The sequence below is a fragment of the Solanum stenotomum genome, chromosome 10 (assembly GCF_019186545.1).
Source record: "Solanum stenotomum isolate F172 chromosome 10, ASM1918654v1, whole genome shotgun sequence".
In the NCBI taxonomy this organism is placed as follows: Eukaryota; Viridiplantae; Streptophyta; class Magnoliopsida; order Solanales; family Solanaceae; genus Solanum; species Solanum stenotomum.
Genome location: NC_064291.1, coordinates 56,802,310 through 56,825,809, shown reverse-complemented (window position 1 = coordinate 56,825,809; position 23,500 = coordinate 56,802,310). Strand labels below are relative to the sequence as shown.

General features: G+C 33.4%; 4 protein-coding genes and 1 non-coding gene across 8 annotated transcripts; all 5 read right to left on the bottom strand.

Moving 5' to 3' along the window:
• Positions 1-3,945: 3,945 nt before the first annotated feature.
• On the bottom strand, positions 3,946-7,032 carry LOC125841973 (uncharacterized). The gene is made up of 3 exons (XM_049521161.1): positions 6,606-7,032; positions 4,308-4,448; positions 3,946-4,223 (listed from the first exon to the last, which is right to left on the bottom strand). Exons 1-3 carry the CDS (start codon positions 6,942-6,944, stop codon positions 4,023-4,025), a joined length of 681 nt encoding a protein of 226 aa, XP_049377118.1. The 5' UTR covers positions 6,945-7,032; the 3' UTR covers positions 3,946-4,022.
• A 778-nt stretch (positions 7,033-7,810) lies between these two features.
• On the bottom strand, positions 7,811-8,518 carry LOC125843225 (uncharacterized). The gene is made up of 2 exons (XM_049522435.1): positions 8,399-8,518; positions 7,811-8,329 (listed from the first exon to the last, which is right to left on the bottom strand). The coding sequence occupies exons 1-2, from the start codon at positions 8,516-8,518 to the stop codon at positions 7,811-7,813; spliced, it is 639 nt and encodes a 212-aa protein (XP_049378392.1).
• A 918-nt stretch (positions 8,519-9,436) lies between these two features.
• Positions 9,437-9,509, bottom strand: TRNAA-CGC (transfer RNA alanine (anticodon CGC)). The gene has a single exon. It is a non-coding gene; the product is annotated as a tRNA-Ala (tRNA).
• A 1,316-nt stretch (positions 9,510-10,825) lies between these two features.
• Positions 10,826-14,264, bottom strand: LOC125878363 (nucleoside diphosphate kinase 3-like). The gene is made up of 7 exons (XM_049559601.1): positions 14,112-14,264; positions 12,713-12,847; positions 12,006-12,043; positions 11,850-11,900; positions 11,496-11,663; positions 11,294-11,406; positions 10,826-11,195 (listed from the first exon to the last, which is right to left on the bottom strand). The coding sequence occupies exons 1-7, from the start codon at positions 14,197-14,199 to the stop codon at positions 11,072-11,074; spliced, it is 717 nt and encodes a 238-aa protein (XP_049415558.1). The 5' UTR covers positions 14,200-14,264; the 3' UTR covers positions 10,826-11,071.
• Positions 14,265-15,598: 1,334 nt separating this feature from the next.
• LOC125878364 (uncharacterized) lies at positions 15,599-21,852 on the bottom strand. Of its 4 annotated transcripts, none has more exons than XM_049559602.1 (8): positions 21,743-21,852; positions 19,619-19,777; positions 19,359-19,467; positions 19,154-19,236; positions 17,858-17,921; positions 17,644-17,764; positions 16,364-16,518; positions 15,599-15,847 (listed from the first exon to the last, which is right to left on the bottom strand). In XM_049559602.1, the coding sequence occupies exons 3-8, from the start codon at positions 19,419-19,421 to the stop codon at positions 15,764-15,766; spliced, it is 570 nt and encodes a 189-aa protein (XP_049415559.1). In that variant the 5' UTR covers positions 19,422-19,467; positions 19,619-19,777; positions 21,743-21,852; the 3' UTR covers positions 15,599-15,763. The 4 variants fall into 4 exon arrangements, with proteins under 4 accessions (XP_049415559.1, XP_049415562.1, XP_049415560.1 ...); XM_049559605.1 differs by having other exon boundaries at positions 17,671-17,764; XM_049559603.1 differs by having other exon boundaries at positions 19,619-19,717; positions 21,743-21,839.
• Between the last annotated feature and the right edge of the window lie 1,648 nt (positions 21,853-23,500).

The window sequence follows — 23,500 nt, the reverse complement described above, 5'->3', positions numbered from 1 at the left end:
AAAGAAAAAGACGATGCATGCAATTAATCTTAGCTGGTCGAAATTGGTAAATACCAACTGTTTTTTTCTAATGTCCAAGGTTTAGGTAGGTAATTAATTGATTAAAATATTAATTAAATATTTGTCTTTATTGTTATTGGTTTTTTCTGTAGCATGTTTTATTTCACCTTGGGAATCGTGAAAATTTATAAATTTTGTTGTATCCTCTTGTCCAGTCCCAGAATCTTAATTTTCTGTTAGCAGTTCTTTTGGATCATATTTTATAGCAAAAAAATAAAAATAAAAGTTGTGTGGAAGTTAAAATAAATAAATTATTCTATGTGTTGATTTTCGAGGGGTATGTTTTCTGTTATTTGCTTCCAAATGTATAATAACAAAGATTTAAAATTGTATCCTTCTAGATGATTCAGTTGTTTTGAAGGATAATTATCCACACGAATGATTCAGAATTAATTTCTTCAATACTTTTTAAGTTGAGTTTGTCACATAGATTTATCTAATGCGATTATATTCTCTGTGTGATTGTAGCCTTGTAGGCTATTACACACAACTATACAATTTACATTCTTTGTGTGTTTGCTGGCTATTATACCATGCAGGACTTACACAATTTGCACAAAATGCTCATCACAGAGTACTTATCGGAAGGAAAAAGAATTCGACATAGATTAGAACGACATGAGGTTATCCTAGGTGAAAAAAAAGAAGATATGAAATTGTTTTTTTCTATTTGTTTCTATAAATGAGTCATAATTAAGGTCATTTAATGTTTTGGTTTAATGCAAATCCTTATCTAATAAAACGCGTAATTTGTTGAAAATTAATGTTTTTTCCTATTAATTACTATATGTAAATCCTTAGCAACAAAACTTAGGAGTATTATCTGCCGAAAGTAGCAAATAATGTATTTTTTTAATTATTCCACCAATAGTTCCCTTTCGTATGGCATTAATTATTTTGACAAATATGACCTTTTTTGGTATTTTGAAATTCAAAAAATTAATGAATCACCATATAACCTTACATAAATGATACTCCATTTGTCCCTAATTACTTATGCATTTTTTCTTTTATAGTTGTCCCTAATTACTTGTCCATTTTGACAAATCAAGAAAGGACAAATTTTTTTTATCTATTATACCCTCAATTAAATGACTAATTACTTTNGAAAATTAATTATCATATTTTTTTGTTGAAAAAATAGGTTTTACTAGCGAATGGTTGTTGGAGCCTTAGTCGCCACTAAAAATCACTCATAACCTTTAGTGGCAATATTTTGGGATTTTGTGGCGACTTTGTCGCCACTAAAAGTCAAGTTCTTTTGTAGTGAATCTTAGTTGGCAATGCTTAGGTGGAGGGATTAGTCCCATGTGGCTTGCCACGTCACTAAAAAATTGGGGTGTTAACTCTTGAGGGTATTTGTGGTCTCCTGGGATAACTGCGGGGGTATTTTTGATCCCAAAATGTAATGGAGGATATAAGTGGTCTATTTCGCATAGTTCAGGGACAATTTTGATCCTTTTCCGTTTTCACAAATAGAATCTAGAAACAATAGTGGGTAACACTCCATCGTACTCCTATGTTAAGAAGATAAAAAAATATATATAATAGTTTCTCGAAATTTTTCTTATTTTCTAGTAGTTTTCTTTTACTTTCCATTTTAGGTTTGGCAGGTGTACACAATGTGGTCCAATTTGTTAAACAATTTGAGGGTACCACATATCTTTTACATGAATAACAAACAAGGATAATGTTAAAAGGGACTTTATCTTTTTGCTACATCTTCAAACATGACAATCCCACATTAGCTTTATTCCAAAATAGAGAAAAAGAATTATTTATTTTTGGTTTTCACCTGTTCGATACTTATACTGAAGCTTCAATTAATTTGGACTCGTGTTGCATAAGACTCATTTAAGAAGAATATGCATGATGCCTAATTTTATTTATTTATGTATATTCAGAATTCGAATTCAAAATCTTTAATTAAGAATAGAGGAATCATATTACCCGAGTCAACTAATTGCAAAACAACAAAAAGGTTGTGTTGTTGTACTCTACACTAAAAGGGGCAAATTAAAGGGTTCCCCCCTAAATTAAAGGAATGCTTGTTTAAGCCCTAAGTTTTTGAACTTTGATTAAATCTCAATTTTTAATTTTCTAATGACATAATGAATAAACCATATTTCTTCCATTTTAAAGACACGTTCTATTTATTAGCCATATCCTTCAATTTTACTCTCAATATTGTATGCATAAAATTATAAATTACAAACTTCAAAGATCTTAACTTTGTAATTAGTCAAATTTCACTATATAAATTGAAAAGGAAATGGTAATTAATTAACTATTCTTAAAGGGGAGATTTTAGTTGACCAACTAAGATGACCACCTTTACTACATTTCCAAGTGTCAACTTATAAGTGATCATATACATGACTTTAATTAGTCTTCTTGATTAGCAAAGACTTTTTTTTTTTATGCTCCGTCCACTTCTATTTGTCATATTGCGCTTTTCGAAAATTAATTTGNTCCAAGTGTCAACTTATAAGTGATCATATACATGACTTTAATTAGTCTTCTTGATTAGCAAAGACTTTTTTTTTTTATGCTCCGTCCACTTCTATTTGTCATATTACGCTTTTCGAAAATCAATTTGACTAATTTTTAAAGTTAAATTATATTATATTAATTCGATATTTTAAACAAAAAAAAATTAGATATTCAAAAACTATACGAAAAGTACTATAAATTGCAATTTTTTTGTATATCAATATGATGAAAAAATACATCGTAAAATGCCAGTCAAATTTCTTATCGTTTGACTCTAGAAAAAGAAATCATAACAATTAAAAGTAGACAGAAAGAGTATATTTTTAGTCCTTTCACTATTATTTTTTAAAGGACTTCTTCATTATTGTATTTTTCAAACATATTTTGAATTGTTTTACTTGGGTAGACGACCTTTCAGAAACTATCTCTTTCCTTCTATAAAATAGATATAAAATTTGCATATACGCCACTCTCTTTTGATTCTATTTATAAGATTACGTTGGATATATTATTATCGACCGTGTTATATTATAGTAGTATTCTTAAAAGATTTTTTTACACTTTTGGTAGTTGTCAACTGTCATATGGTTGCCACCTTTGCATTAATTATGGCGTAACGTGTTATAACTGAAAAAAACAGTTGGAATTTCTTGAGGATAATGAGTTATCCACCCCTCCACTTTTTGACTAATATAATGTATTAATTTAGTAATATTAGCCACGTGAAATCCACGCCCTCTACCCCACCCCTCTTGGAAAATAAAGTGAAAAAATTCAATTCAAGAAAAGGCAACTTTCTTTTAGTTTGAAGGAATTAGAAAAGGACTTGGTCATACATGTAAAATAAATGGCGCAACAATATGCGTTGTCCCTACTCTTTTTTTAAAAATATTAAAACTTAATCCGATTAATTTGAACTCACATCACGTATGATGCAATAAAGGATAAGTATTTTGTTACCACAAACTTCTCCATCGTAAATTTGAATAATCGGATATGAATGCAAGTTGAGTTAATTTTCACACTTTGGGTTAACTTAAACCAAATTTTAGACAAGTCTCGTTTTATGAGTTAACTTTTAAAATTGAATTAGATTCAAATACTTATTTCTCATATTGATAGTTAGATTTAGGTCCATCGTAACTATTGATTTACCTGATATTTGCTTTGGATATTCTTACCCTTTAGCGCGGATAATTATATAGGGATAGTAAGATCTTATGTTATCGTCACTTTATAATATAAATTTTGAGATTGACTTAGATCCAAATTGATTTGTCTTGTTTTTGTTTTTAAACAGAGTGGTATTAATTTGTTTCCACTACAAGGTGTTGTGACAAAATTCCTAATAGTATCAATTCTGCAACAACACAACATGTCATTTACTCATTTTTGATACAACAAAAGATATCTAACTAATAAAAAAGACTAAATAGAAACAAAGCATTTGAAATATGTTAGACAAACTGTCAATAACTAAAATACAAGTCTGAAGCCTTAGGTTTTGGCCTAACGATAGGAAATTCTAATGAAAAATCCATCTCTTCCACCACCTTTGCTTGAAAAATGTCCTCCACACCATTTTTGACGGTAAAGGTAAGATAATAGATAAAATCACTACAACCACCTCCATTCACCTTCAACATTTTATCGACCTCGTAGCACGTGCCCTAAAAAACCAGAGAGATTATTTTCTTTGTTAGTATAAGAAAACGAAGAAAATGGACAAACTTGAAAGACTGAAAAGTGCATACATTATCATCATTGTATAGCTTAAGTGCCTTTGAAGCATAGTCCTTCAATTTGTTATAATTCTCGGGATCATCCAAATAGTATGGTAGGGGAAAGACGGTCGTCATCCAACACCGTCCAGGAAAATCTTGGATATCAAATCCCTACCAAAGTACAATGAAGCCAATAAGACACTAATATACAGGGACAAACAGCTCAGTCAAGGAATACGAATCACCCTACCTGGAGTTTATGTCAAAGATATGAATGGGAAACTAGTTGTGGACTTAGCCCCTCTCAAGATGAATCAAATACAAGATAACTTCAATGAGATGGATATGAATAACTTGGTGTAAGATTAACAAGGAGCAGTCTCTATTCTTAGTGAACATGTAGATACTATCAACAAGGATATTCAATATGCAACAAAAAAACATGATCTCTCCCCCTAGAGGAACAAAAGTGAAAAAAAGGGAGAACAAGAATTATCAAACAAATATAGACAGGTTGTTTACAAGGTAAGCCTAGAGACACAAAATCCCCTCCCCCTATCAGTTTTAATGATTAGAGCAATCATTTGGAACATTGGGGGTACGAAATCTAAAGGATCTTTTGAAAGACTCTAGAGTTTAATCAAGCTCCACGAAATCAATTTCATAGCTTTACAAGAGTGTTTTCTCCATCCTTCACAAAATGATGAATTTAAGGCTAGTCATGACTAGCTTTGATCATGCACTGTCCAATATCAATAGAAAGATTTGGTGTTTTGGGAATATTTCCTTAAATTGGGATCTTATAGACCATCATAGACATTCAAGATTAACACTCTGGGTGATACAAAGTAAATTTGGGTCACAACTGTTTATGCTAAAAACAACTACTGCAGGAGAAGAAGTCTGCGTTCAGGTCATCGTCAAGTTAATGGCCAGTGGGCAGTTCTTGGAGACTTTAATAGTATCTTATCGGCTGATGAAAAGAAAGAAGGGTTACCTCATACCCTTGCCAAAAGTATTGATTTTATTAATTGCTTAAATGATTGTCAACTTATATACATCACTTCTCTGACAATCCTTTTATACTCGGTGTAATGGTAGAAGAAGAGGAAGAGGAATTTGCAAAAGACTCGATAGAGTTGTTCTTAATGAAGAGTGGGCTACGAGATTTCCTATTACTAGAGTATATCACTTCCCTTAAACTGGATCATATCAGAATATTCTTCTACTTCAGAGTGACAAGGAAAATTCTAACAGTATCAAATATTCTAGATTCTTGAATTTTTGGACAGAACAAGTTAGCTTTCTTGATATTGTTAAAGAAGCTTGGAGAAATGAGATTCAAGGAAACCCCATGTGGATCCTTCAGAATAAGCTTAAAATGTTGTCAAGAACTCAATATGAAACTGTTACTCTGATGATAACAGAATCATGATTCATAAAGCCCAAGCCAAGTACATAAAGTGGTTGAAAGTTCATGAGAGTATTTTGAAATAAAAAGCCAGAATTAAATGGGATGAAGAAGGGGATACCAATTCTAAATATTGTTATAGTGTCATCAAAAGAAAAAGACGACAGTCTCAGATCCTCAGAATCAAAGACTCCTCAGGCACATGGATTAATAACACTGATCAAATTGCCCAATCTGCAATCAACTACTTCAGTGACATGTTCTATCAATCAGATTTTGTTGGTGAAAGCAATATGAGGCATTTGGAGAGCAAAGTAACTGATTTGGATAATGAAGCGTTAGAAACTATTCTAACAGAGAACGCAATAAGAGATGCTACAAATCCTAACAGCTCAGCTGGTCCGGATGGATGCACTGGTCATTTCTTTCAGAAAACATGGGATATTATCAAAAGTTCAAAACTTATATGGTTTGAGTATGTGAAGCGCTTCTTCGCAGGTTCCAATCTGCCTACTCATACATGTCTGGTTCTTATTCCTAAAGTTAATAATTGATCTTTGACAATCAATTGGGATTCATTAAGGTCATTGAGAACATCCTATTGGCAGAGACGGCATCAAAGGTGGTGAACATACAATGTTGTTATGACTGGGGTTGAGGAAGGCTAAACTGTACACAGAGGCTATTTCCGATAGACCAATTAATTATAAGCTAATTTATGCAAATAAAGATCAAAATAGCTAAAAGCACAACGAACGAAACCATTTAGAATTGTTAAGCATAGATTATGCAAAAGACACACTCCATTGCTAAGGTCATTACACTGTTTTCTGTAAGAATGCTAATTTTAACTCCAAACATCATACAGAAATTAGTCATAGAGCAATTTAAAATAAAATAAAATAAAATGGTTTTACCTCGCTCTCCTTGATCTGTTTGTAGTACTTGTCCCAAAGAGGCTTATCCATCTTCCCGTTTGGATAATCTGGGCAATAATCCTCCTCTGAATCATAGGTACAACAAACACTTACTATCGGGGAAAGATCCTCATCGGACTCAGGGAAATCCGTGATTTCAGGATCGGAACCTGTGCCATTCATATCCTCATCGAATTTATCTTTCTCTTGCACCAGACACTCTTTTACGTCGGAGATTTCATCATCTCCGATCTTAAGTTTCTTTTGAGCCTGAAAATTCTCATCATCTCCTTCCTTCTCCACCAATTTTTTCATGAATACTGCCGTCGGAGAATTCATCTCTCACAAATCCTAAAATTGGAAAGAGGATCAAATTGGGCCGGAATATGGTAGCCCTTCCTATCCTTGTTACATTACGTTAAGTATTAGGTCTTTAAAAATAATTCGGGATTAAATAATTAATAATACTAAGTATAAAATATTTAAAAAATAATTATTTTTACTTATTTTTTGAAATAGTGAATAAATAAAATACCTACAAGTTACAATTAACTCAAAAAAAAAACAATTATGTACTCCTCCAAAAGCCTCATGTACATATTTTCACGGCTTCAATGAAATTATTAACACTCTAATTGGATGGTTGCTAAATATTTATTTTTATAATGTATCGTACTGTTTTAATGAATATAATATTTGGGTAGACTGTATCTTTAACCGTCATTACATAGTGTCACATATTGAGCAATAAATCTAAAAAAAAGTAGGTACACCAAAGTTCTACACCGAAAAAGTTAGATAAAAGATAAAATAAATTAAATAATAAATAATAAAGACGTGGTTAGTACTTTTACTGTCCAAATTAGTTTGGAAATATATATTATTGAGACTAATAATTAATACATATTGCATGTGACAAAGAAAATAGTAGTTGATACGGATAAGCCCATAATTGAACCATCTCACTATATACTATGGTTTGATAAACTTCCATTTGCGTCTGTCTAATATATATATGATTGAGTGACTTTATGTGATCCATTGGAATATTAACTCTTAATTAGTACTCACTCTGTCCCAATTTATGTGTTCATTTGTTTGACTGAGAATTTGCGTAAATCTTTAATTTTTTAAAAATGAAATCTATATATTTGTAAATTACGTAAAAAAAATAATACTATAAGTCACAGTAATTGCTTAAAAGATCACTTACGATAAAAGATAAAAAATAGACTTTTATTTAAATATCGAAATCGGAAAAACGTCACACAAAATGGAACAGAAGGAATAGTACTATAGTACTGAACAATACGTACCACTCCAGGTGATGGTCCCTTGCAGTCACCTCTTTGTTCAGTAAATGGATATTGCGTTTCTTCAACGATTCCAAAATCAGTAGCAAACTCATAGGCCTTCGTACAGGAAGATGGAAAACACTGTTTCGGTCCCAAATCCGCAAACCATGAAGGTTTTTTATAGTGAATGAATATGCAATCAACAAGTTGTTGCTTCGACAATGGTATTGTTTCTTTGTTCTTAAAAGCATGAGCTGCAGTAATCGCTTCTGTAGATGCAAAAGCCCAGCAACAAGCTGTAGATCGGAGAAGAAAAACCCATAAATAATGAAACCAAGTAAAACTGAAAATGAAAAAATTACACCTACAGCAATGTCCTTGATGATCCACCCCGAGAAGACATTGTTTTCCAACCAAGGTAAATCTAATCTGAAATATATATACACAACATTGTTAAAGTTGGAAGAAATTACACTATCAAAAAAGCAATAATCATACATTTGTCTTGAAGAAAAGGTCTTCCACCAAGTGTTCATCTTCAGGTTTTGAACAGCTTGGTCGTCCGGGAATGCTGAGCCGTTCTTCCGGCATCTTTCCGGTGGACTGACAACTCGACATTTGAAGGAAAAAATTGAAGATCGATAGCTTGGAGAAGACGAACAAAAAGAGAGTGTGAGAATTGTTCACAGCATAACTACCTATTTGTACAACAGAATATAGGTATTGAGGTAAAATAAAAAAGCAAAATATAATTAAATATTTTGAACTGTCAATTATTGTGACTTATACTACTTTTTATATAGTTTATAAATATATAAAAAAAAATTGAAGATTCCATAAGTGAATTTATGTTCAAACTTAAATCGTTTAACTCTCAAATAACAAAAAGTGTCAACACAAAATATTACACTACTACTGTACTATGACACATTATACTAATACTTTCAGGAAAAATAGAACTTTTTTTTATAGGACAGAATAATACTCCCTCCGTCCGTCCCATTTTTATATGCACTTTTCAGATTTCAAGATTCAAACAAGTTTATTTTTTATCGTAAGTTTTTTATAGATCTTTTAATCATTTTGAATTATTAATTATTGTGACTTATTATAGTACTTTTTACGTAGTTTACAAATATATAAATTTCATTTAAAAAAAAATTTAAAGATTCCTTACACAAATTCTCGGTCAAATTTAAACAGTTTAATTCTCGAAAAACAAAAAATGTCACATAAATTAGGACAGAGAGAGCGGTTATAATAGTAGTTAAAAAAGATAAATATATATAAAAATGAAATTTTTCAATCAATATCAAAATTCAGAAATCATATCTTAATCTAATAACAACAACATGCCCAGTGAGATCCCACTAGGTGGGGTCTGGGGAGGGTAAATTGTACGCAGACCTTGCCACTACCTCGTGGAGGTAGAGAGGCTGTTTCCGGGAGACCCTCAGCTCAAGAACAACAAATCTAAGTGACAGGAGAGATATATATAAAACATATCTTAATCTAATAAATTATGAAATTTTAAAATGGAGGTGCGGGGAATCGAACCCCGTGCCTCTCGCATGCGAAGCGAGCGCTCTACCATATGAGCTACACCCCCTTTTGCCTATTGATATTAGTCAAAATAATAATGATATTAGTCAGAGCTACTCTTGTTCAAGAAGAGTCAATTATCACCCTTTTGCTCGTTGAAAAATTACAATATACTAAGATTCTTAACTTATTTGTGTATTCACTTATAGTAAAAAAAATTGAGTTCAACTCCTCGAAATCAACCCAACTGATGATAAATGCAATTATTGATCGTAACTAATTACTCCTATTATATATTTCCTAATTGATTTATGAATTATGATTATGTCATATGGTTACTCATGGTTAATTGGTTATAGTAATACTTCAATCATCAGTGTTTTTAAATCCTTCTTTTCCATATATATATTGAGAGAATATCGACCATGTAATATACAAAACTTGCTAAAAGAGACGCATACGGTAGTATATTTTTCCGTTGTCTACATTTAAGTGTTTCGCTTATCGTTTTTCCCATCACATTATTATATATAACTTTGGGTTTCAAATATGCAGATTATACTAAAATTCGATAAGTTAAAATGAACTAAATAGATTGTGATTGAACCGCTCAAATTTTATTTAGCTGAGATGAATTGGATCAAAATATACTAAACAATGAGCTATAGTCCAATCTCGTCAAAGAATCTGTTGGTTATTGAGCATTTTAATATTATTTTTTATATTAAATTTGCNTTTTAAATCCTTCTTTTCCATATATATATTGAGAGAATATCGACCATGTAATATACAAAACTTGCTAAAAGAGACGCATACGATAGTATATTTTTCCGTTGTCTACATTTAAGTGTTTCGCTTATCGTTTTTCCCATCACATTATTATATATAACTATATATAACTTTGGGTTTCAAATATGCAGATTATACTAAAATTCGATAAGTTAAAATGAACTAAATAGATTGTGATTGAATCGCTCACATTTTATTTAGCTGAGATGAATTGGATCAAAATGTACTAAACAATCAGCTATAGTCCAATCTCGTCAAAGAATCAAACATCATAAATCTTCTTATATTATCAAATGTCGTAAGTGGTTTTTTTCCCAAAGCCATACCAAATGCAACACATGCCCTATTGAATATTTTATGTTTTCAGATGCATGCACTACATTTAACAATAATATCATAGTTTAAATATCATAGTTTTATTATGTTATGCATCTATTTATTTGACGTAAACATTCAACACGGTAAGCTTTTACCCAAAATCCTCCCCTCCCCGCTTTAAGCCACTTGGGTTATCTAACTACAGAAAAATAGTGTTCCTTTTAAGAATAGGCGTAGAGAGCTTTTTGCAGGGAAACTTGCAAGAACAAACGAAAGTTTTAACTCCGAAAGAAGTACTTCATTACACATCCCACCAATAGTGGCAATAGATCATTGCATTGGAACAAGAAAAATGAAATTCAATGTTTCAATACATATTATTGTGGTGGTTTTAAATAGTATACTAAATGTAAAGTTGCTACTCGCCTTAGGAAAAAATGGTATTATTTTGATTTATGAGTTGCTACCCCTCATGCCTATCTAATGGCAAATTAATTAGATTAATGCAAAGAGTACATTCACTTAGTTATCACCATATAGCCACTTCTCAGAGTTGCTGGTGTACTTAACCAACTCCTCTGGTTTAAACCATAGGTTGATCTCATCCTTTGCGGTCTCGGGGCCATCGCTGCCATGGATGATGTTCCTGTATAGCAGCTTATGTTAAAACTCATATTTACGCAATCATACAAGCAGAATGACTCGTTTGAGATTGATGCGTAGTTATATCTTGTATATTATTACCTTCCGACTACAACAGCTAAATCGCCTCTGATGGTTCCAGGTTCAGATTTCTGTGGATCAGTGGCTCCAATAAGCTTCCTTCCATATCTGATTACACCTTCACCTTCCCAAACCTGAAGAAAAGTGTATGGAGTTACCCATACTGAAGTAGTTTGGACAAAGAGATAAAATGGCACTTGACTAGTAAAATCCTCTTACTTACCATTGCTAAGACAGGGCCAGAGCTAAGGAAATCGCACAAACCGTTAAAGAATGGTCTCTCACTCAAGTCATGATAGTGCTTCTTTGCAAATTCCTTTGAAGGAATCACAACTTTGATTGCAACCAGCTTGAAGCCCTTGCGCTCAAAGCGTGATACGATTTCTGAAATCTGAAATGCAACAAAAATTTATCAGCCAACCGTAAAAGAGAATACATTTCCCATCAAGCATCCAGATAAAATATTAAAATGCAAAGTAACTTCAGCTGCCTCTTCAACTAAGGGATTGGTGGGTGGGAGCACATTATTGGAAGATCATATAAATAATAGAAGTAGCAACAGAAACCATTATCGTACCAGGCCCCTCTGTACTCCATCTGGCTTGATGGCGATAAAGGTGCGCTCCATCTTGAAAAATACAAACATATCATATATGTTATTAAAAAGAATGAAAATGATAATAAAATGGATAATATAACATCTCAATCTAGAGGAAGGCTGAGAATACGATACCTCAGCAGCATGTGCTTCTTGCTCCTGGAGCATGTAAGCTAAACAATAAAGAGAGGGAAAAGATGAAATTAGAATACAAATAACTATTTCCTCGAACAAGGAAACAAAGGCAGGACAAGTTATAACTTTTGTCTGAGAGAAATGGAATGAAATGCTCAATTATGAGCACAAGTACAGCAAACCTTTTCACCCCATACCATGCAAGAGCATAGACTATTTGTTATAGAAGAAGTTCCGGATGCCATAATGCTAATGTTAAGCAAGAGACAAGGCTCCTCTTCCTCTGATGGGTATAGGAGAAGGGGAAATGGGGGACGGGATTTCAAGGTGGAGAATCAAATCCTCACCAACAAGGTGAAAGTTCAGTAACCAACTGAACTATACGAGCCACAGAAAACTATTTCTTTAAGTAGAGGTGGAGGTAGTTAACCTTTCATACGTTCATCGAGTTTTGCTTTCATCCAAAAGAAAAATATAAGCTGGCAGTAGTAGCGAGTATTTCTGGCGCCTCACATAGGAGGACATGCGGTTTTAATGCAACTCTTGTTTTGAGCGTTCTAGTAAAAGGCTTAAATGTAGACACCTAAATGCCAGTAACTATATGAAAAGGTACAAAGCAGAAGCTTCCTCAAAGAATCAAATTTCGCCACAAGAGGCTTTCAGAGAGGAGCATGCAACAAGTCCATGAGAAATAAACTTGAACAAACCTGCTGCAGGAAGGGCAAGGACACCAGAAATCCAAGCTCTAGATGCATTTCCAGATTCACTCCTGCCATATGAGGCTAGAGAAGGCACCACTCCTCTCAAAGAAACTGTGGCAGCTGCAGCTGCTGCTCGTCCTCCTGCAACAAAGAGAACTCAGAAATCAGCATTTTCAATATAACCAAACATAGATGATCTTTAAACATATATGACACATAAGGCACTCCCAACAAGAAACCAAGCATATAAGAAAACGGATTATTTTCAATGAGCAAAGCTAGAACAAGTACCTCACATTAGTCATACATATCGTGTGAAGAAAATCCATGATTTGGAGGTACACCACATATAATATGTGCATACTTTAACTATGCAACTTAATTCTTATAAACATAAATCTAGTCCAAGTTTGAGGTGCAAATGCTGGAACCGCAGTACATTGAGGTCAAAAGGTAATCTTTCTTAAACCACAAAGATAAAGGTCAAAATGTGTAGTAACCACAATTCATTTGGAACACATGTACTAATTCATAGACTCCTTAATTCCAAAGCAGCAGTAACAGAAGCAAAAATTCAAATCCACATACCAAAAAGTCAAACGCCGGGACCAAAAAATGAAATTCAAAACATTACTATGAGTCGAACATAAATAAATTACTAGGCAGACTTCAAAACAATCACTTCCTCTACAGAAAAACTAACCGCACATTATTAATCTAAAGTCAAATACTTTATATCTCCATTACCAGATATTTAACATTTTAAAAATATTATGGAACATTTACCAAAAAAAATCAGATTTGTGGTACTTTTTTTTTAGCTAATTTCTGAAAATATACAAGTTTTACACCAAAAATCATATGCTTTTAGGACTTTCTAAAAAAATATTGGAATATCAAGCTTAAAGCTCAAAACTTCACCCTTTTTTTTTAATTATAACCAGCTCAAAACTTCATAAAATAAATACAATAGCAATTACAAATCATTATTCTTTTCAAAATGGAGTCTCAAGCTAAAAGCTCAAAACTTCACAACATTTTTTTTATAATTAACCAGCTAAACCTTCATCAATTAAAAACTATAACAATAACAAATTTCAGCTTATAATCCACATCAGTAATAAAAAATTTACCAGAAAAAGCATGAGAACTCTGCTCGTGAACAAATGACGTTGTTATAAAGAGATTTGACTATACATAAGTGTTAGTAACAAAGATCATATGCTAAAAAAGCTCAAACATTCATTAATTTGTTTTGATAACCTGAGCTCAAATATTCATCAATTAAAAACTATAGCAATTACAAATCTCAGCTATATAATTCACATCAGGAAGAAATAAAATGATTTGTTTGTAGTATAACTATAGTGTTCGAGTCAGTTTGCGATAAAAATGAAAATTATACCTGAAAAAGCACGAGAAGTCTGCTTAGATGAAGCAGAAAGGAGTGACTTAGCTGCTCGTGAAGCAGATCTGCAAATCTGAGAATTCATCTCTAAGCTTTTTAGAGAGAGAAAGTCAAAAAATGTGTGAAGTGATAGAGAGAGAAAGAGAGTGAGAAATTGAGTGAAACTAACATAGATTATATATGTGAGGTTCCCAATGAAGTCGCGCGTGATCACACCCACATTTAGGACGCGTGAGAGAGGAAGGTTTAAGGATTCGGGCTGGGCCAAACCCTAAAGCCCAAGTTTTATTGGGCTGAATAGTCGATCCATAACACAAAACGGGTTAAACCGAATCTGATTCGTTAACTTTCCCAATTGTTACGTTGTGGTTTACATGTTTATTTACGGAGAATATTAAAAACTCAGTTGATTGACTATTTCAACTTCTACTTTATTAGTAAGAATTCGATTTCACACATTGTAACTTTCTTCTTATTGGGCTAGAAAATGATAGTATTCACTGAATGCAAATCCCGAATTTTAGTTAGAAAAATCGAAATTGATTTCATAGAGTTACACTCTTTAACAATTGATTATATCAATGAGTGGTAACATTAATCTTAACACCTTTTTTATAGTATAATTAGATTGTCATTACTTGAAGGGGTCTAATGGTTCTGAAAGGAGCAATCATTTTTGAATGATTGTTGATTTAAAAGCTATAATGACATATTTGGTGATTTCTTTAACATCATTATATTTTGTCTCTTAAAAAAAATTATCTTGTCACTTTGCCTACTTCTTGTTTTTATCATCCATGTTTAATACTAATCACAAGCAACCCCATTATAGTATAAAAACAAATGAAATTATTGTGTTCTAGCTTTATGAACACACACCCTACTAGCTAATGAGGAACTTATCATAAACAATATCAACCAAAAAAAAACATTTATTTTACATGACTGGAGGTACTATTCTATATTCTTTTATCCTCTTTTTTTTTTTTGTGTGTGGTTGCTTTTAGTCATCTAAGTATCTGAAATACACTGACACGATTAATTCAAATTCAGATCGAATAGGATCATTAAGGGGATAAAACATTCACTTGCCAAGAGATTCTCCATTATCAAAGGTCATAAATTAAAGGCGGAGGAATCTCAGTCATCCCATTGAAACACTGGTAGATTTTCATAAGCTATTTTTCGGGTTGCGCTTAGACATCTAGTATTCGATGACACAATTAATTCAAATTCAGGTCGGATAGGCTCATTAAGGGGGATCACACATGCTATTGTCAAAAGAGATTCTCCATTATCAAAGCTCGAACCAAATTAAAGGCGAAGGAATCTCTGTCATCCCGCCACACTTCTTGATGGTGCTGGAGGTACTATCTAGCTGATTCACTTTGACACTCCACTTGCAATCTGAACTACATAATGATTTGTTGCCAAAGATGTCATGTAGTGGAAATTCTTAAACTGTGAACACATTTTATTTATATAGTAGTAGTAACTTGACAATGGCAGTTAAATAAGCTATGTACAGAATAATGGATAAATGCTAAAAGTTGTTCAATCAAACTTCCAAGTGAACAATGATGCCGTCTTTGCTTCAGTTTATGGCATATTTACAGGTTGTTGCTACTGAATACTGACAGAAGAACATGTCAAGTCTTGGTTAGCTCATCGGGCGTGGTGCAGTTAGATTGCAGATCAGAATGATTCTGTAATGACGCCAACCAGGAATCAACCTGCAAAACAAAGAAAGCTTCTATAGCATGCAACTGGATAATGAAAGGAATGTAATGAATCTATAGAGAAGATTTTAGTTATGGGAAGACAACATTCTCGAGAGCAAAGCACTAACACGAATAAACAAACAGGCTTATTATAACGTGCTACTTTGACATCTATATTACTACTTACCTGATAAATACATGTGTTACTGTTAGACGTACTCGTAACATCTACTTATAATGATGGACTTCTAAGTATCTAATCGTTCATGAGGTACTAATTCGAAAAGGCAGGATTCCGATAAAGCATTCATGTCCAGAGAACAAGGCAACACTTTTAGTGTACTACTAACAGACAGTTCGTACTCCATCAAATCATGCATAGAAATAATGGAAAAGATCATATACACAGAGAGGTGCATATGAATTCGCGTTTACTCGAAGGTCCATTTATGAACTTCAAACATCAACACATGGAAGAAGATACCATGACTAGGTACTAGCAGTAGATGATCCAGATACAACCATTACCTGTATTTTGGAAGCACTAGAGCATTCATATCTCAGCCCATGACGAGTTGAAATAAAAAAGCAATATCGAATATCACCGTTGTCTCGTGTCAGACAAGGCATGGCTCCAACTTCAACAACATCAGATAGGAGAGTTGAGTCTTGAGGACTCAGATCTGCATCATGTTTAGTAGTTATACTCAAATGTATTCATGACATAGCCTCTTTGTTGTGTTAACAGATATCAGAAAATTCTTCATTGTGTTAGTTGATATCAGATTGTCCAAGTAAATAAAAGATATTATGGGTGTCTATTAAATCAAGAGAAGATAGAGATGCACTGGCTCATGAGGAATTAAAAGATATGCAATTAGAATCCCAGCATAGCATTAATAGAGATATACCAAACAGAGATGACAATCTCTACATCAGATGCATGGAGCTCGTGATTAATTATGTATATGCAACTAAACGGTCAGCCAATCCCGGTATAACTCAACAGTGAGCTATACCAAATAGAGATGACAATTTCTACCCTTACCATAGGTGCTTTTCCTATTCCACCTACTGACCTACATACATGAACAGGGGAGTTGGAGGATGAGTTATTGGAATTTCATCAAACCATATACACTGTGAGGCAGGGGGAGGGTATCATATAAGTTATTTAGACATACCAACACACCATTCTCTACCTAAAACGAATAACTATTTCACTCCATAATTTTGGATAGCTGCAACATTTCAACTCATTTTGCAGCCTCCCTCCTTGTGTCTTCACATCTTCCACCACTATCTTCGACATTCTTGTGTCTGTTTCCATTCACCCTCTTCCTGTTTGTTCGCCCATTTTGCTCATATATATTCTTAATTGATTTTGAAACTTTGATGTTGACAAAAACTTCACCCACCTGATCACGAGGGGTGTGTGAGGTTGAGGGGCAGTGTCCCTTTGGGAGGTTGAGGGTTTGAATTTCCATCTCTAATAACTAAAATCACATAGAAGTCCATCAAAATTTAAGAGACACTATATGAGCAAATTTGACGTCCATCATACTACAATGAATACCATTAATCAGCATAAGCTTACAAGACATCATTTAAGATTTCTAGACTTTCCTGATAAATAGTTGGAAGATTCAGCCTCCTATGAGGAACTCAGAATTTGCCAATAAAAGGGAGGCAAAACACAGAGAGTAATGGTACACCATTAAAAGTTTGGAATAATGCACTTACACCAAAATAGGGCAATACCAAAAAAAATACGCGACACTTGAAATTGAAAGTTTCAATATAATTACCTATGGATGATGAATACAAGAAAATACCCGATCCCTGAAGGACAAGAAATTTAGGAAGCCAGTCATCAACTTCAGTGTCATCATCGATTGGAAGAGGTTCTCCTGGTAAAGCCTCCCATCTCTGTCGATCAAAAGCAAGAATAAGATTTTCATAATTTAAGTCTGATAAATCCTAGAGATAACAAGAAAAGGACAGATGTTGGTATTTCAGTACCGTTCTCAGATACAAATAACCCGACATGCGAGCAGACTGCAGTATTTCGTCAATATGTTCTAATCTGTGAAGAGAAAGATATATATAGATATATCAGAACTCAAATAAGAGTACTGCTTTAGACAAATCCATGATTTCTCAATAAAAGAAACTGGAGGATGTTCCAAAGGATGCCATCATATTGATAACTCATATGGGATACACTGGGTAAGTTGTTGTTAGGTCTTTTCTCATCAAGTAGAAAGCCAGTCATACCATGTTACAGTTACATCTCAACTTTCTACTACCTAGAAATACGATATTATTCACTTTCCCAATGTGTTATTTCTTGTTTTAAAAGCATGGACCGGAAGTGTCTTAATTCATTGTAGAGAACTCTCACGGCAATATCTTGAAGGGTGTTCACATTTCCTTACTCCAAAATTTTCCTTTTATTTATTTCTTTTTATAATGGCAGTGTCCAGGCCAACTTGCGTGCACCTCGACTAGTCCATCAAGTATCAGCTGCCTCCAACCAGCCAGGCACTAGGTAGCTCTGCCATCAAGGCTTAGGTAGGTGGGAAGAATTCATCTAATGTAGCCTCTGCTAGGATTTTTGACCCTTAGTTCCCAAGTTGGCAGATGACAAGAACTTCCTGCTTTCTGTTTTCGTCTCTTATTTATCCAATCAACGGTCCCCGATGGTTCTATGTACCCACATGTGAAGAGGCACTCAGGATGTGTCCTCTTACCAAAGGATTTACATAACCAAAGACTGAAGCAAGTTCATATGTAGAGAGTTTGGGCATATAAGGCAGTTTTATTATGCGTGCATGTCATAGTCCACCTTAGCACATTCTGCACATTATATAAATGTGATAGAAAGACTCCATGTTTAAAGGCCAAGTCACCTAAAGAAAAAAAGAACTTGGGCGAAGCTTTTATGCTTTTGCTGTAACCTATGAATTCACATTGTAATTAGTGTAGATAGATATGCATCTATGGATGTGTTCATACTTCACATTACGCTGATAATCTACCTCCAAAGAGATGAAAAAAGATCTTCAGTTTCATTAAGCAAGAGGTGTTACAGTAATTTACTCCATGTTTAAGACATCCCTACATTACAAAAGCATCGTACCGAGAATTATATGACCGCATTAAGCTGCAAAATTTCTTGGAACCTTTTTCCATGCTAAATCGAAGTACAGTCATATCAAAGAGGCAACAACACCAAACACAAATGTGTTTAAAAAAAACTAAAATAGAGGAGCATAAGACATAATGAGAGAGCACAATTAAAGCATCAAAACATACTGAGCTTTTAAATGAGCTTCTCTTTCTTCCAAAGAAGCAATTTCTGATCGAAGAGATTCTACTTCTACAGCAGTTAAAACTACCTGCAAAGTCACAACAAACTCAGTGTTCCTTCAATTCACAAAGATAACGAATGAACTTGAGAACAATTAACTAGGAAATACCAAGTTAGATGGCTAGATCATAAGCAAGAAAAAGCTAGTACCTTTTTCTGGTCATCTGTACCAGATACCCAAGGTAGCTTCCTGGGGCTAAACATATTCAACATTGATACAGAACTTCTCAATTTTCTTCAAGTCAATCTATAAATAGATCTATTCAACAGGAAAGAAGCGAAGAGATAAAGGTGAGATTAATTTTGTTAAGATGACACTTTTTTCACTTTAAGAATGTTTAAGTTAGATGTCAAAGAAAAAAATGCATCCAAATCTACGGACAATTCTGGTCTCTGAATAGAGTTCTCACCAACTATTGAAGCTTGAAAATAATCTCTCAGAAAAATTCTAGTGCTCGAGGTACACCACCATGAAGTTAATATTTTCCAGCAAACCCACAAATCGGTGACTGGATAAAGTACAACAAGAATTATCAGCAAATCAGCATTTCCAAGTAATAAACTGCAATCTGCAAATGGAAGACAACATATACATGTCTAGAAGTTGTACAAGTGCTTTCATTGGTGTGTTACAATGAGAGTATACTTTCAAAGAGACTCAGCAAATATTTTAGAATACAACACAGGATTTCCCTTTCTTGTGGACATAAAGTTTTGCTTCCTGATTCTGACAATTGATTCAGAGCTATTTACCATTGATATAGAAGTGCCTTTCAAACAATGTAGCAGCCCCAAGGCTTAGATCAAATTGCAATGGATTAGGGAATTGTGAACTAAACATGGTATTTAAGTAGAGAGGGGTAGAAGGGGGGCCCTGTTATCCCCGAGTATTGAAAGTTGTGGTTGGTTCAAGAGGTTGGCCCAAACGGACTTTTCAGTCATAAAAAAAAAAAAAGAGTAACATGCCCTGTCATGGCCGAAATCCATAGTAGCTGTCAGGAATCAGTAAATAGTGGACATGCCTCAGATTTGGAGTGCAGAACAGTATCTTGTAAGCATTGGCTTGCTTGGAAGAATTATAATGGGCCCGAAAGTTTTTTCTGTCTAGCACTACGCTAATAGTTAAATAGCAGGAGAACAGCTCAATTATTATGGATCAATTTTTTAAACTGTACCTTGACGAGTTAAAGAAGTTTATAAATAGGGATCACATCCACTTGAAATAGGATTTAATGTGACGATTAAGAGGAAAAAGTTTCCACTATGCAACTCCGCATATAAAAGCAAAAGCAAGACCAATAGGTGGATCTACCTACCAACTTCCCATTGAAATCAGGAACCACACACGGAAAAACATTTGCCAAAGAAGTTAACTAACTGCTTTCACACTCCATATTGCTTTAGACTATGTCATTTTATCCATGTCAACTATATGTTCTACCCCTCCCACTACGAATGACCCGATGGCACGCTACATCCAGAGTTCTATTCCATTTTCAATAAGAAGACCACCTTTGAGCTTAATTTCAACCTCTGTCCTTCATAACTAAAGTTTCTAGAGTACAATCATTGAACCATAAAACTTCTCCAAAGTAACCTAAAAGCTATTACTAGTACCCAACTATGAATAAAACATGACCGAGCATATTCCCCAACACAATCAATTAACTAACTACCTCTCAATCCCAAATCAGTTGGAGTCGGCTGTACAACTCATCAGATGATTCATTATAATAAAAACATTTTCTTTTGCTTGTAATGTCATTCTACCCATCCCAATAATTTCTAGGATACAATGCTACATCAAGAGTTCTATTCCAATTCAATAAGAAGGTAACCGTTGAGCGCTTTACCTCAACCTCTGTCTTTCATAACTATAATTTCTAGGATACAATCAGTGACATCCCTTTCGAGCCAACAATCTATCACTACCCCACGAAGATAGGGATAAGCTCTGCATACATCCTACCCTCCCCACACCCCACTAATGGAATTACACTGGGTATGTTGTCGTTGTAATCAGTGCAACACAAAATAACTTGAACGGTAACCTTAAGCTAGTATCAATACTCAACTACAAATTAAACATAATCCCCAACACAATCAATCAATTAATTACTTCTCAATCCCAAATTAGTTGAACTCAGCTCTACATATCATCATACTATTTCAGCTAAAAGAAACTAAAATTGGTTCAAAAAATATAAGAGAGCTAATAATTTCTGGGATTAGGGTAATTAGTAGTAAAGTTCAAGTCTTTATCTAAATTAACTACTTCTCGATCCCAAATTAGCTGAGATCAGTTCTCCAAATCATCATAATTAAAGCATTTCAGCTAAAAGAAACAAAAATTGGTTCTAAAAATGTAACAGAGCTAATAATTTCTGGGATTAGGGTAATCAGTACTAAAGCTCAAGTCTTTACAAAAATTAACCGAAATTACTCCATGAAACAAAAGCAGAAACAGCTCTTCAACATTCTCAAGTTGCACCTATCTGGAAAAATCATAATTAATGGAAGAAATTGCAACGAACCTGTATAATTAATTAGGCAAAAACGAAGGTATGGAGAGACGAAGACGAAGAGAAGACTTGCTATGATGGATGTTATGGTTGTTAAGTCATCATGTTTGGTCCCCGTTATCTATCATTTGTGACGTTGACGTTCTATAACAATAATATTGAATAATATTGAGATTAGTTATGATTAAATCATAATTTTTGATGTATTTAGAATGTTTAGTTTTGATGTATAAAGAATCATTTATCTTTATTTATGTTAATTTATATACTATTATAATGTGTTGGATCAATGCCCTAAATTAACGAGCTCGTGTTTAAGATGCTTAACAAAATATATGATTCTTCTTTTAAGTATGTGTATATTTGAAAATATTTGTGTTTGTTAAAGTTTTAGTTATTCAATAATTAAGATTACATGGGGATATATAGCTTGGAAACACTGAACAAAAATTTATTTACTTGAGAGGCTTAATCAAATCTTACTAGAAATTAAGCGTGCGTATATTTACAATTAATAAAAGCACGTGAACCAACCCTTCCACGTGAATATCCGCCTCGAGTCATAGACTAAAATAGTGGTGTATTAACTTATTTTGCGTTGTGAAATCATTAAGGTGACGGACATTTGCAAAAAGAACGAACGAAACGATTTTGCAGATTGAATTTTATATTTCTATATTTATTTTATTAAAGGCATCCTCGCAAAAAAGTAGTACTATTTTGTTTTGAAAAAAAAATCTCCTTTTTCTTTAAGAAGTAAATAAATTATTTGCGGTTATACTGTTCAGAGTATTCTTAAATTTTTGCATTAACATGTGTCAAATACAATGATTTTTAAAAAAATAGAGCACCGGTCATTGTATTTAAGCAAAAATAATGAAGTATTAGAACAAACCCATCACGTGAGACGCCTTAACTAAACTTTTTAATTGTTGTTGGTTAACCTAAATTATTCCTGGAGAAAACAATACCAAAGTTTGATGGAATAAAAGGATATCCAAACTTAAGCATCATATAAAATCTTACTGTGTTTGATTTGATTATAGGACAAATTTATACCATCAATCACACAAACTAGGGTAAACTTCATTTTGTGTTTCTTCAACTATGATTTCAAATTTGTCACTGACAGTGGAAACAAACACATGAAGAATCTATTTTACCATTATATTCATATGGTGTATAATCTCAATAAACTTAAAAATTATTTGGTAAATGAATAAATATTATTGTTCAGGGTAAAATATGAAAAAGGAAATGTTTTTCAAAAAAGCATAGTAAGAAAATATGCACAAATGAGAACCAAGTATTAAAAAAAAAAAACAAATTTTGCAGTCATTTATAAAATTATTTTTATTTGTCTTTTTTCCTCAAAATAATGTTTGGTTGAAAGAACATGGTGTAAGTTTTACGATTCACGAAAACCCAGACCGCCATTATTATTGCTTTTCTGATTTTGTTGTTCGCAGTTCAAAAGCCTTGCCATGAGAAGCTTAAAATAGCAAATAGCAAATAGCAAATAGCAAAACCAATGACGATACACTTCCAGTAGTTTATTTTAAAGAGAGAAAAAAGCAAAAATACTTTCGTAAGGCAAAGACGCATGCAAATTAGAAAAAAACTGTAGGGAAGAATGGAAAAAAGGGGAACATGATTAAGATAACGAAAAAAAAAGATGGACGTCCATACCAGAAATCAGTGAATGGCATGGTGAGATACGCGTCCAAATCCTTGCCCAACCTAAACAAGCACTTGAATAGCATAGCATAT

Excerpts from the sequence above, each read along its gene's own strand:
- LOC125841973 (XM_049521161.1), bottom strand. The coding sequence starts at position 6,944 with ATGAATTCTCCGACGGCAGTATTCATGAAAAAATTGGTGGAGAAGGAA. Across the intron at positions 4,449-6,605 it reads AACAGATCAAGGAGAGCGAG|GGATTTGATATCCAAGATTT; the intron begins GTAAAACCATTT and ends GTACTTTGGTAG. Across the intron at positions 4,224-4,307 it reads AGCTATACAATGATGATAAT|GGCACGTGCTACGAGGTCGA; the intron begins GTATGCACTTTT and ends CTGGTTTTTTAG.
- LOC125843225 (XM_049522435.1), bottom strand. The coding sequence starts at position 8,518 with ATGTCGAGTTGTCAGTCCACCGGAAAGATGCCGGAAGAACGGCTCAGC. Across the intron at positions 8,330-8,398 it reads ACCTTTTCTTCAAGACAAAT|ATTAGATTTACCTTGGTTGG; the intron begins GTATGATTATTG and ends TATATATTTCAG.
- LOC125878363 (XM_049559601.1), bottom strand. The coding sequence starts at position 14,199 with ATGAATTCTCAGATTTGCAGATCTGCTTCACGAGCAGCTAAGTCACTC. Across the intron at positions 11,901-12,005 it reads AAGAAGCACATGCTGCTGAG|ATGGAGCGCACCTTTATCGC; the intron begins GTATCGTATTCT and ends GTATTTTTCAAG. Across the intron at positions 11,664-11,849 it reads ATGGAGTACAGAGGGGCCTG|ATTTCAGAAATCGTATCACG; the intron begins GTACGATAATGG and ends GTTGCATTTCAG.
- LOC125878364 (XM_049559602.1), bottom strand. The coding sequence starts at position 19,421 with ATGTTGAATATGTTTAGCCCCAGGAAGCTACCTTGGGTATCTGGTACA. Across the intron at positions 17,765-17,857 it reads GTTATTTGTATCTGAGAACG|AGATGGGAGGCTTTACCAGG; the intron begins GTACTGAAATAC and ends TTTGATCGACAG. Across the intron at positions 15,848-16,363 it reads CTAGTGCTTCCAAAATACAG|GTTGATTCCTGGTTGGCGTC; the intron begins GTAATGGTTGTA and ends TTTGTTTTGCAG.